Genomic DNA, 12,174 nt, shown 5'->3' with positions numbered 1-12,174 from the left:
AAAATTTAATTAAGGATAAATTTTGAAGGATTATTTTGTCTTATAGTAATTTATATGATTAGAGACGTCGAATGTAATAAAAAAACACAAGAAACGAAATTGTTACAGAAAATAAAAATTGTTGGAGAATAATTTGAATTTTACTTTTATAATAAAATATTTAAGAGAAGAATGATTCAATGCTTAGATGCTAGGGTTGACATCTGAAATAAGGAAGAGTTTACAGAAATAAAGCTTCCACTTTAATTTGATTAGTGTGTTAAACCGGTTGTGTTAATTTGTAATACAGTGTAATTACTGCTAAGAGTAATGCTATTTGAATGTAGAAAGCGAAGGAAGAGTATTACTCCTATATATATCTTTAATCTTTTTTTTTTTTTTAATATTGTGGCATACTTGAAATTTTGGGTTCTATCACGGTTTAAATTATCATTAGCATCTCTTATTTAGATTTAATTTTCATGTAAATTGAATCTAAGGCTAGAAGTACATCTAATTATGTATCATAATAAAAGAAAATTTTATATCTAAAAAAATAAATATGATTAGCTGGTTATGCATAATTACATATAAATATTCTATGCTATCAATATATTTAAATTAAATTTTGTTTATATAAATAAAAAAAAAATGTTATATATATGGACCATTTTTATGTATATTTCTAACAAAAAAAGTAATAAGACGAAACATAATTAACAATCACATGGACTAACCTATTAAGATATCTATCTCGAGATATCTATAATATTTGTAACTGTGTAAATTCAGGGACTACTTTGAGATTTAGCTCTAATTTTGAGCAATACTCAGTGTCCAATGTCACACATATTTTAGATTTTATTAGTTGGCAGTGTAATAAACTTAATTTTATCATCTTACTTAAAAAAAATTGTCTAGTACACAAGCATTCTACGGTAATATAGAGTCTAAAAAATATCACATTCAAAGAATGTAATATAAGCAACCTAATCTAATAATTGAATTAATAACTGATTCCACATCTTGAAGATCTTGAAATTGGGATGAGCCTAACCTCAGCACTCGTGACTTATAAAGCGTGACTAAATATCCAGAATTTGGATCCTCTAAATTTTGGATTTCACTTTAGAGGGTAAAATGTAATCTTTCTAAAGAAAAAATTCAAAATTTAGATGATCCAAATTTTAATATCCAAATCAATCAATTTTCTGTCTTCTCAAAACTATTTAACCTTAATAATATGATCACAAATAAGTGGCTCCGACTAAGGATCATAATTGCTTGGGTAGGGATGAGCAAAAAACACATGATGAATACATCCGAACTAACAACTGAAGTATGTGATTATACCTTGTTTACAGTGAAATGCTGCAACTCACCATACGGCTCTCAACTGTGATCATTCACCATGCTGTCATCACACCAACAATACACCAATAATTAATTAAACTGGCACTAATACCATTCAATCCATCAAACCCTTAGAAGATCTTATGAAGTTCATAAGATTTTTAAAACCACTTTGAACAGAAAAAAGCAATATTTGGAAGGTCAGCATGACAGCATGGAGTACAAGAATAAAGAGTAGCTTGGTGCACAAGCATCCTACATTAACACAGGGTCATGAAACAGGAAACCATCGAATCATGACAAACATGCTTGTATGTTTGAATCTAGAAGTCAAGTCTAAGAAACCACCGTTAAATTATGGTAAAATTGCAGGCTTTCCACTTCCATCCACTAAGCAAAATGTTGAAAATGCACGAGCATTTTATCTCAAAAGCGTACATGATGAACAGCTGATGCTTACTATAGCCGCAGCAGAGGCAGTAAAGATCAATTACACCGAACGTCTAACGTTGATGTACTGGCTCACCGAGATAATCGTTCATCTCCTGGTCTAAGCTTATGTACTCAGGTTCCTTGAAATTTAACCAGCTTTAATTGGTTTGCCAAACATGGCCATTTTCTGTGTCAAGTTCTGCAGAGCCTCATGCCTTTTAGCTAGTTCCATGAGAACCTTGATTCTCTTGAAAGAAACATGGCTTGGCTTATGCCCCTTCTCAACCATTTCCAAGAAACACTTCTCTGCTTCTTCCAACTTCCCCATATCACAAAGCAAGTCAAAGAGCAAATCAGAAACCAAGGTGTAGGATCCAAAACCCTTCTCCACCATGTCACCCCACAACTTCATAGCCATTTCTACCTTTTCCTGCCTCTTAAACAGCTTTATCAAGAACAAACAAGACTGTGTGTTTGGAAGACATCCTGCAGCCATCATCTTCGTGTACAAGTTCCAAGAGCTCTGCAAATCATTGGACCAGAAAAATACCCTGAAGAACAAATTGTAAGTAGTCGCATTCGGACTCAACCCTTTACTCTCCATCTCATCCACCAAACGATATGCATCACCAAGCCTCTTGGCAATGCAGAAATTTCTGATGGCAGCATTGTATGCGGGAACATCCGGGTAACAACCATACTCCTTCATTTCCTTCAAAACATCCCTCGCCTTATCAGGTTGACCAATCAACCCCAAGCCACCAATAATACTAGTATAAGTGATCACATCCGGCGACAAATCCTGGCCACGCATTTCATCGAGCAACTTATAAGCCTTCTCCATTTCCCTGCCCTTACAGTACACATCCACCAAGCAATTGTAGGTAACAACATCGGGCTTCACCCCCATTTCTCTCATCTCCTTAAAGAACCCCTCTGCATCCTCAGGGGTCTTCCACCCAGACAAGAGTATGTTAAAAGTCTGCAAATTCGCGCAAAAATTGTGCTTCAAACCATGATATACATTCCTAGCATCTGTCATGCTCTTCTCTTGGCAGAGTGTTCTCAACAATGCATTGAAACAATCAGTGTCGAACTCCACCACAAACTTCTTGAGCCTTTTAAAAGACTCAACTGTTTTCCTTACAGAACAGACCTTGGCAATTCTGGCCAAAACAATCATCATTGTGCGTTGTGTTATAACCGATCGGTCTTTCTTCTTCGCTTCGATTAAGAGTTCCCAGACTTGGTCAAACATACGATTTCGTCCAAGGATGTGAAGCATGGTGTCAAATGAATACGGGGTGTGGTAGAACCCTTTTCTTGCACCGGTGTATCGGAAGAACTCGAGGGTCTGGGATGGGTTAGCATGGCTAAATCGGGCCCTCTTGAGGACATCATCAATGAGGTCATTGGAAAGGAAAACACCACTGGATTTGAGGGATTGCCTGAGGTTTGAGGGGGAAGAGGAAGAGGAGGTGGAGTTGATTATGCAGAAAACTGTTTCAACAGCATCATTCTGGTTTGGCTGTAGGTTTGGCGTGGCAGCGAAGGGGCGTAAGAACAATAAATTCGAGGTTGGGATTCGGCTGAACGAGACACGCATCTGCAACATGGCTAGTGGTGCAATGAGTTAGCCACTAGAAGAAGGAAAAGCATTGCCAAATGCCAAATGGTTCTGGAAACATGAAAAAGAATCCATGAATCATTGTTTCCTACTCCTCCCTGAATCTCAAAACAAACCTTTCTTGCCTATTCATGGTGACATCACTACAATCAAAATTAAAAATCATATGAACCATAAGTATCATTGATCATTCAAAAGTTTTGAATAGGTTCCAAAGTGTGCATATAATAATGATAGTAACTTGGGAAAAATTCACCTAAACCAGTATTATCTCACACAAAATGCAAAACTGGAGTAATTATATCTCATGATAAACATTTCAAAAACTAAGGAAATTAGATAATAAAATTTAATTAAAAAATAAAAATAAAAAAGACGCAGAAGCAGAAAAATCACCTGGAAGTGAGAACAGCACAGCCGGCGGTGCGGAGAACGAAACGGCGGAGCAGCAGAACATTGAAGAATCACGAGAAGCACCGCAGACGGCGTCGGCCGCGGAAGAAGAAGCGGCGGCGAGAGTAGGAGCAGCGTAGAACCGAATGAACGATGCGATGCAAAATTGGAGATGCGCAAAGCCTTTCAGGGTTTCTGTTGCAGTTTCTATGCTCTTTTTGTAATTTCAGAAATTTGTGTGGTTTGTAGAGTAAAAACACCGTAATGGAGGGACCAAAAACGAAATACAAAAAGATGCGAACGACAAAGTGATATTTTTGGGTCCAATCACGAGTGAGCTTTCCACATTTGGTGCAATCATTGCGCACTCTCAACTCTCTATTTCCCACTCTCATCAACGAAGAAAGAAACCAAACGCTTCCTTCAACCTGCGAGGTTTCTCTCTCTCACTCCCTTATCTCGCTTGATCTTGAAACTAATTTATGCATTTTTCTTTTAATTTTGTTAATTAATCCCTCAATTTCATATGGTCATTTGTTAATTCATTTCTAATACAGAAGAAAAGTAGAAAAAAAATGAGGGATTTGTTATATTTACTTTTTAAATCGAAGCTTGATTTCTGATTCAAAGTACTCAGTTACGAAAATTGATGACCCTATATTAATTCGGGTAAAGTACTTTCCTTCCAGTTAGTTTGTGTTGCTTTTTTTCTCCTTAAATTACTTCTTAGGTAATGCTCAAAAAATTAAATAAAATTGTTTGTTAGTTTTTGCTGGGCATGTGTATTTTGAGGAAGTTATTCACTTCTTCATGAATAATTGATCGGGTTCTATTGTGTATTTTTTTAATGAGGATTGAAACAGTTTTTCTTGGGGTTTAGGGTTGTACTTGTTCATATACTTGGGAGTTGGGAACTTGTTCAAATTTTGAAAAATTACAGATTTATTTACACAATGCAAAGGTTACTTATTTATTTGGGTTATATTTTTTGGATGTCAGGTTATTGACCAAGATGACACCAGTTTGCCCGTTTGTCAAAGCTTCTCGGCCTGATGATAGTACTCCTAAAAAATCAGGTGAAAACTCGGTTAAACATCAGGCCGATTCGGACAGTAAGTGCCCCTTTAGTAAGAAGGAGGCTAGCGATTCGGCTAGTTCCTCGCCAAAGTGCCCTTTTGGATATGACCAAAACTCGTTTAAGATTGGTCCTTTTAGCTGTGTGATATGCCAGGCACTTCTCTTTGAGAGTAGCAAATGTGTGCCATGTGCTCATATTTTCTGCAAGTATGTATATTTGCCCCCTGTTTATATTTAAGTCTGATTGCAAATGCTGCTTGTAGCTCATTTTTGATATTCTAATTATCTGGAATCAGAGCATGTATATCACGCTTTAAGGACTGTCCATTATGTGGGGCTGATATTGAGAAGATTGAGCCTGATACCAATCTCCAAGGTTTGGTTGATCGATTTATTGAAGGTCATGCCAGGATCAGAAGGTCTGTTAGTTCAAACCAAGGAGAAGAAACAAAAGAGAGTGGACAGGTCGAATATGAGGATGTTTCTTTGGAAAGAGGTTCGTTCTTGGTCCAACATGCCATGAGGGTAAGTATGGCTTTTGCTATTATAATTTCAAGTGTTTTATATGAAGTATTAACTGGAGAAGGGTCCTTTCAAATTTTTGTGAACAATTATCATCAATCAACAATAATGGTGATATCTTGGTAATCACAGTTTTAGCAATTTGTGATACTTGCTGAGCTGCCATATATGAATGAATGATTTTGAAAACTGCTGAAGATACTCGGCTTTGATTTTTCCTAATTTCATTTGACATTGCATTGTTCTATTGTTTTATAATTAACAGTTTGCCATGCTATTCATAAGCAGGCATTCCGTGCTCAGAATTTAGAAAGTGCCAAATCGAGACTCAGCATCTGTGCTGAAGACATTCGTAGTCAGATTGAAAAAGCAGGTGATACAACAGAATTATGCTCACAGCTTGGTGCAGTCTTGGGTATGCTTGGTGATTGCTGGTGTGTTTTCTCATTCTCATTCCCTTTTCTTTGTCTGCCTGTTGCATTTATTTTCCTGGTTTTGCACGTCCAATATTCTCTTCTTTGGATTCTTTTCCCCTCATAATTGTGAGTTTTAGTATACAGGGTTGAGCGGCCTTATCACAAATGTAGGGTTGCTGCCTTGTGACCTAGAGGCTCGTAGGTTCAAAATCTGAATGCAATCTCTCTTCTTGTGGGGGACAAGAGTGTGTGTGCATTGCGGGAGCCTTGTGCATTAGGCTGCCCTTATTATTTTTTCTTCTAAACTTTTCCAGGATATTTTCTCTTCTTTCCTTTTCTCACTTTCGTTCCCCTCAAATTATGTCTTATTATATCACAAAGAATATTCTTTCCCCTACATGCTCAATGGAGATATATATGTATACCATATTTCTGCAGCCGAGGAATGGGTGATGCTAATTCTGCTGTCGCATATTTTGAAGAGAGTGTTGAATTTCTGTCTAAGTTGCCAAAAGATGATAAGGAGGTTATTTCACTGGATCCTTTCTTTTCTAGGTGTAAAATATGAATTGCATAATCATTTTTCCATTCTTGTGAATTCATTTCTTAGAAATTTGTTCTCCTGCAGATCACGCATACCCTTTCTGTTTCACTTAATAAAATTGGAGATCTTAAATATTATGATGGGAACCTGCAAGCTGCAAGATCTTATTATTTACAGTCTTTGAATGTTCGTCGTGATGTCATCAAGCATAATTCAACTGTCCCAACTCAGGTTAGATACAAATGTCTGCCTATCCTATATTTGGGTTGATATACCAATATGATTGACTAACTTGCTTTAGTGAATCCTTAGCTCATTATTTAATGTGAAATAGTTCATGTCAATTTACAGAGAGAGAAAGAGATGTATTACATGGAGTTATTTACACGAGTGGTTGCTTATTATGAGAAATAAGCAAGGTCAATAATAGCCTTTAGATCAAAATCAATGGTCGTGATCACTTGACTGAACTTTCTCCCCTTTTTCCATTCCCTATTTTTCTATTTTGTCTCTTTCTCTCTCTGGTTATGTTTTCTGCACAGCCTCCCTCCAATAGAAACTCTATGAATCAGTGCCAAAACCCTTCATGCTTCATCTTTTTTCCTTCAATACGATATTATTCATTTTTTGATGTCTTCGATACATTAGAGTTTAGACAGCTCAACTCAGTCCATTAGAAATCTTTCCAAGTGATAATCAAGTTACAATAATCCCAAGATGTAATGCAGCCATCGTAAACACAATAAAGAATATCTTTTTATTAGGCCTGGCTAATATTGAAATTAACCTTTTCCTTTGTTTCCAATAATCCAGGTCCTTGATGTCGCCGTTTCTCTTGCTAAAGTTGCAGATGTCGACAGAAATCTAGGAGATGAAAAGTTGGCTACTGATGGATTTCAAGAAGCCATAGACATGTTGGAATCACTGACATTAGATTCTGAAGCCATCGGGCTTGAGCAACGGGTAATGTTTACCTGCTTTCTCACATACCACATGAATTGGAAAATCCTGTTATATTGCTTCTGTTCATTCTTCCTTCTTCCCCCTACCGTTATCTCTTCCTCGCCCTTTTTCTGTTCCGACTATCTGCTAACTAATTTCAATTTGTATCCTTCTGTAGCGGCAATCAGTGCTAGAGTTTCTAAAAAGTCAAGTGGCTGAGAAACAAGAACAAGTCGAGACACAAGTCGAGGCAACTGCCTGAGATAGGTGCTCCTAAAAAGTAAGGAAGCCGCAACCGGGATGCAATAGATGCAAGAAATGTTACAGTATGTCAACGCACAAGCCTATAAAATAAGCTTATCTTACAGAGGCACTTGTTATATAAGAAGGAGAAACCAGACTAATATATCAATGTCCCGGTTCCTGGTTTAGATCGTCTTGCCACTTGCATGTATATCAATGTATATTTTTGTTTCCACTTTTTTCCCTTGTGTTTCTTGGAGCTCAAGGACAACTGAACTGAGGATCTTCCTTGCACTATTGTAACTAAGCATACTTTGTTTAATAAACTTTGAAATAATATGGAGTGAGTTATAGTTTTTTATTATGATTATTGATTGAATCAGGTGCATCTGATTCCTATTACTAGAAATCCAACATTCCAACTAACTAGCCCCACATGATTGAAGTTCCTTGAAGGGAGGAGCTCTCTTGGGGAAAAGTCTTTCATTCTTAAGGGTTCAAATCTTAAATCACTCGTTGAAGGATTAGGATACTGTATATATGTTATCAAATGCAATGTAAAGTTCCTTTATTTTGAGAGAAATATAATAAAAATAAGAGAAAAAGTGATTGCTACATAAGATATATATTCCTAGAAAAAGTGAGTCTTTCGTGTGAAGTTGAGAAGGAATAGTAGCACGCCTATGACCTATCTTACACATCGATTCATAAACTTCAAATAATAGGTGAAATAAAAACATACAAATTTTTACACATATTGTTAAAGCCTGAACTCAAGTCTTTCTTTTAACAAATGCAATAGGATGCGGAGCACTCCTTCCAATTTGGATCTATATTTGGTGCAAATGTTAATTGCATGTGTGTAGAGCAAGACACTAGATGGACAAAACCACCAACTACGCATACACTCATCACCTGTTATAACCTGAAAACCAGTTTTTATGACATAATCTCCAAATTAATTGTCTGTCTTCTCAAAACTATTCAACCCTAATAACCTTTATTCTATCACCGAAACAGAAAACCAGAAAGAAGATGCAAAAATGAACATATAGTGCAGAAAGAGTAAAGAACTGAAGATGATAAATTCCTGAGAACCCAATGTATCCTGTAATGTAAGTTGTTGTTACAAATACTATTCATCTACTTCCAAGTTCCAACTAGATTTACCAATTACGATGCAAAACAGACAAATGAGAAGCTCAACAACAATTCAAGTATAAGAAGCAAAAGAAATCCCAAGACCACTATACTATTGCTACTTCAGTACTTCTACATTTCAATGCACATAAACAACACTCTTTCAGTATAAGGCTGTGTTTGGATTCTGTCTCTGACACAGCAATGATAAATTGACAACAGATGCAGAAATAAAACCTTCTTGTATTTTCTATACTCCATAGAAGTGGGTCTTCTCTATATTTCTGCACACTTCTGTCACAAAACCATAATTCAAAGCAGAGTATATATAAAAAATACATTAATTTTATGTCTATTTTCACAATCAAGCAATCCAAGGTGGCATCTAAGTAGAAAATACATTAATCATGTACAAAATTCTAATCAACTTGCAGCAATGAAGCTGAATCCACACCTTCAAAACCCTATCTTCAAATTCCTCTTTCCAATTCCAATCTCAATTTTTTCATCTTCATTCATCATCTTCGTCGCTCTCATCGCTGAAGTACCCAGCTTTCTTCTCTTTCTTCTTGGCAACAACCTTCTCATTCCTCCCCAAAAGCCTCTCATCGGCGCCGCCGTCTACAACCGAAGCCCAATTATCATCCTCAAACCGCTCCGCGCCGCCACCGCCACCGTCCGATCCCTCATCATCATCATCATCGTCATTGTCATCTTCCTCCCTTCGCCGGCTGCCTCTCCCGCCTCTTCCCATACCTCCGCCGCCTCCGCGCCTGCCACGCTTCGGAGGCGGGCGCTGGCGAGGACCCAGGCGGTTGCGGGGACAGTCGTAGGAGAGGTGTCCGGACTGGCCGCACTCGAAGCAGCGGCCAGTGTCCTTGTAGACGCGCTTGCGAATGAACTCCGGAGCGCGGCCGTTGTCGAGTGCGATGGAGGCGGAGAGCGTGCGGCCGTTGAGGATCTTGCCGTGCATTTGATCAGCGGCGCGGCGGGCGTCTTCGCGAGTGACGAATTGGACGAAGGCGACGCCGCGACTGAGTCGGGTATGGCGGTCCTTGAGAACGGTTACGCGGGCAATGCGGCCGAAGGTGGAGAAGAGTGTGTGGAGGTCGGAGTTGGTTAGGGCGTAGTCCAGGTTGGAAACGTAGAGGGTTGATTTCGAGGGAGCCAACGAAGAAGAAGAAGCGGATCCAGCAGCAGTAGTAATAGTCTTAGTCTGGTCTTGGGCCTGGGCCTGGGCTTGGGCAGATGAGGAAGAAGAGCAGAAGCGGTAGTAGAAGATGTCGTCTTCGTCGTCGCTATCGGTGTGTGTAGCTCTCTTGGGTGCCATGCTTTCCTTTCGATTCACGGAAGAGCCTGCCCCCCCGACCCTAAATATATTCTGCTAACGCCGTAAGTGATGTGGCACTCCTTGCCATGCTAAATTAGTAGAACGACGTCGTTTAGACTTTGATACTAAATCTAGTCTAAGACGAAGTCATTTGGAGAACAATCAGAAGGTAGACAAGGTCCTTTACTTTCTGTTTTGTAGATATTTTTGTCTTTGATAATTTTAAAAATATTTTTAAGTCACTAGCCTCTTAAAAATCGGACATCTGAGTCTCTTCATTCATTTGGGTCCGTCAGACCTAACGAAAAATCTGACGTGCTTTGACCTAGCCGTTACGGTGTCCTACGTGGAGGGAGAGTTTTTAAAATCGGACAAATTAATCCCCCTCCTTCAAAACGACGTAGTTTTGAATAGAATCTCTCCACTTCAAAGGCTCGTCCCTTCCCATGCCACCACCACCATATACCGTTGCAACTTCCACAACCATCCCTCTCACCTCTGCTCCTTATTTTTGGTGTTGTTACTATTTCAATCACCATAATTCTCTTTCCCTTTCCCAATCTGGAACCCGCAAAATCCATCTACCATATCGAACGACATTGTTAGATCAGCGCCTTATTGAAAGGCTGAGTTTGGCGACTCAGAATGAAAATCCAAGTGTCTACCATGAGCTTCATCAACTATCAAAGAAATTGTATGAGAATGATACAACTCAGAATGAAAACTGTTGCTGCTTTTTTACCTCTCCTTTTTAGTTTTGGATTACTTTCAATACCTGCAACAACATCTAGTCAATCAGGATCAACCATCTATTTACATGGGAAAAAATGAAGGAAAAAACAAAATTCGATGAGATAACAGGAAGAGCTTATAAATATTGGCAAGCTAAGAAAGTATGAAATCCGGAATAAGAGCCCATCTCCGCTTGTTAAGTGTGTGAATCTTCCATTTTCTTTTAAAATTATGTCCATTGTTAACCAGGTGATTTCAATTAACTCATATTCCAACTTCCCAAATATAATTCCAGCGACAATTCACCATGTCCTGGTACTTCTGAGAGCAGAGTACAATGAAGCCAATGCGCCGTTATTGGACTGAATTTGATCACCGCTTGTGGCGGTGTTGGTGCCTGTAACAGCCCAGACCACCCGCTAGCACGATATTGTCCACTTTGGCACACAAGGCCTCACGGTTTTGCCTTTGACGATAGGGATGATAGCCGAAGCCCCCCACACTCACTCGTCAAAACGCGTCATGCTAGGGAGAGGTATCCACACCCTTATAAGGCATGCTTCGTTCCCCTCCCCAACCGATGTGGGCCTTACAATCCACCCCCCTAAGGGAGTCCAGCGCCCTCGCTGGCACATCGATCCGGGTTCTGGCTCTGATACCATCTGTAACAGCCCAGACCACCCGCTAGCACGATATTGTCCGCTTTGGCACACAAGGCCTCACGGTTTTGCCTTTGACGATAGGGATGATAGCTGAAGCCCCCCACACTCACTCGTCAAAACGCGTCATGCTAGGGAGAGGTATCCACACCCTTATAAGGCATGCTTTGTTCCCCTCTCCAACCGATGTGGGCCTTACAGTGCCAAATTCGCCATTGGAGGAGGGAAAGCAAGCTTCCTTGTTAGACATCGACAAGAAGAAGAAGAAAAAGAACAAGAACAAGAACCCTAACGAACATGATGAAAATCCTCCACCGACGAGCACCAGTAGGAGCAGGAAGGTGAGGAGGTCTAGCAACAATGTGAGGGATTGAGCCAGCCGCCAGGAGAAGCGTACATGATTGAGATGAGGAGTACTCACCAAACGACGTCGTTTTAAAGGAGAGGGACTAATTTATCCTGTTTTAAAAATTTTCTTTTCACGTAGGACATCGTAACGGTCAGGTCAACCTATTAAAAGTCACGTCAGACTTTTTCGTTGAGTTTAATGGACTCGAATGAACAGAAAAACTCATATGTCTAACTTTTGAAGAGGTCAGGGACTTAAAAGTATTTTTAAATTGTCAGAGACAAAAATGTCTGCGAAACAAAATGTCAGGGACTTATTTATCATTTTCTCTAGAAAGTAAAATGTTTAACCCCCACACTTGTGGTTGATCAAATAGAATTTTCTAGTGTCTGATTACCACATCGAACCATATTTCCACAATTGAAACAATGCTAAG

The 12,174-nt window shown here is 39.1% G+C and overlaps 3 protein-coding genes across 5 annotated transcripts; 1 reads left to right on the top strand and 2 right to left on the bottom strand.

The window, feature by feature from the left end:
* Positions 1 to 859: 859 nt before the first annotated feature.
* Positions 860 to 4,041, bottom strand: LOC112783225 (uncharacterized). Of its 3 annotated transcripts, none has more exons than XM_025826050.3 (2): positions 3,788 to 4,041; positions 860 to 3,534 (listed from the first exon to the last, which is right to left on the bottom strand). In XM_025826050.3, the coding sequence occupies exon 2, from the start codon at positions 3,377 to 3,379 to the stop codon at positions 1,913 to 1,915; it is 1,467 nt and encodes a 488-aa protein (XP_025681835.1). In that variant the 5' UTR covers positions 3,380 to 3,534; positions 3,788 to 4,041; the 3' UTR covers positions 860 to 1,912. The 3 variants fall into 3 exon arrangements, with proteins under 3 accessions (XP_025681835.1, XP_025681837.1, XP_025681836.1); XM_025826052.3 differs by having other exon boundaries at positions 860 to 3,370; positions 3,788 to 3,984; XM_025826051.3 differs by having other exon boundaries at positions 860 to 3,442; positions 3,788 to 3,977.
* Positions 4,042 to 4,065: 24 nt separating this feature from the next.
* Positions 4,066 to 7,892, top strand: LOC112783226 (protein NCA1). The gene is made up of 8 exons (XM_025826053.2): positions 4,066 to 4,219; positions 4,784 to 5,068; positions 5,158 to 5,386; positions 5,672 to 5,817; positions 6,238 to 6,325; positions 6,428 to 6,574; positions 7,157 to 7,306; positions 7,464 to 7,892. Exons 2-8 carry the CDS (start codon positions 4,797 to 4,799, stop codon positions 7,545 to 7,547), a joined length of 1,116 nt encoding a protein of 371 aa, XP_025681838.1. The 5' UTR covers positions 4,066 to 4,219; positions 4,784 to 4,796; the 3' UTR covers positions 7,548 to 7,892.
* An 856-nt stretch (positions 7,893 to 8,748) lies between these two features.
* LOC112783227 (uncharacterized) lies at positions 8,749 to 10,232 on the bottom strand. Its single transcript, XM_025826055.3, has one exon. The coding sequence runs from the start codon at positions 9,996 to 9,998 to the stop codon at positions 9,180 to 9,182; it is 819 nt and encodes a 272-aa protein (XP_025681840.1). The 5' UTR covers positions 9,999 to 10,232; the 3' UTR covers positions 8,749 to 9,179.
* Positions 10,233 to 12,174: the final 1,942 nt, after the last annotated feature.

This window comes from Arachis hypogaea, chromosome 20 (genome assembly GCF_003086295.3).
Source record: "Arachis hypogaea cultivar Tifrunner chromosome 20, arahy.Tifrunner.gnm2.J5K5, whole genome shotgun sequence".
NCBI lineage: Eukaryota > Viridiplantae > Streptophyta > Magnoliopsida > Fabales > Fabaceae > Arachis > Arachis hypogaea.
The sequence above is the reverse complement of the archived record's forward strand: the minus strand, read 5'-3'. Positions and strand labels throughout refer to the sequence as shown.

Excerpts from the sequence above, each read along its gene's own strand:
- LOC112783225 (XM_025826050.3), bottom strand. The coding sequence starts at position 3,379 with ATGTTGCAGATGCGTGTCTCGTTCAGCCGAATCCCAACCTCGAATTTA.
- LOC112783227 (XM_025826055.3), bottom strand. The coding sequence starts at position 9,998 with ATGGCACCCAAGAGAGCTACACACACCGATAGCGACGACGAAGACGAC.
- LOC112783226 (XM_025826053.2), top strand. The coding sequence starts at position 4,797 with ATGACACCAGTTTGCCCGTTTGTCAAAGCTTCTCGGCCTGATGATAGT. Across the intron at positions 6,326-6,427 it reads TGCCAAAAGATGATAAGGAG|ATCACGCATACCCTTTCTGT; the intron begins GTTATTTCACTG and ends GTTCTCCTGCAG. Across the intron at positions 7,307-7,463 it reads CCATCGGGCTTGAGCAACGG|CGGCAATCAGTGCTAGAGTT; the intron begins GTAATGTTTACC and ends ATCCTTCTGTAG.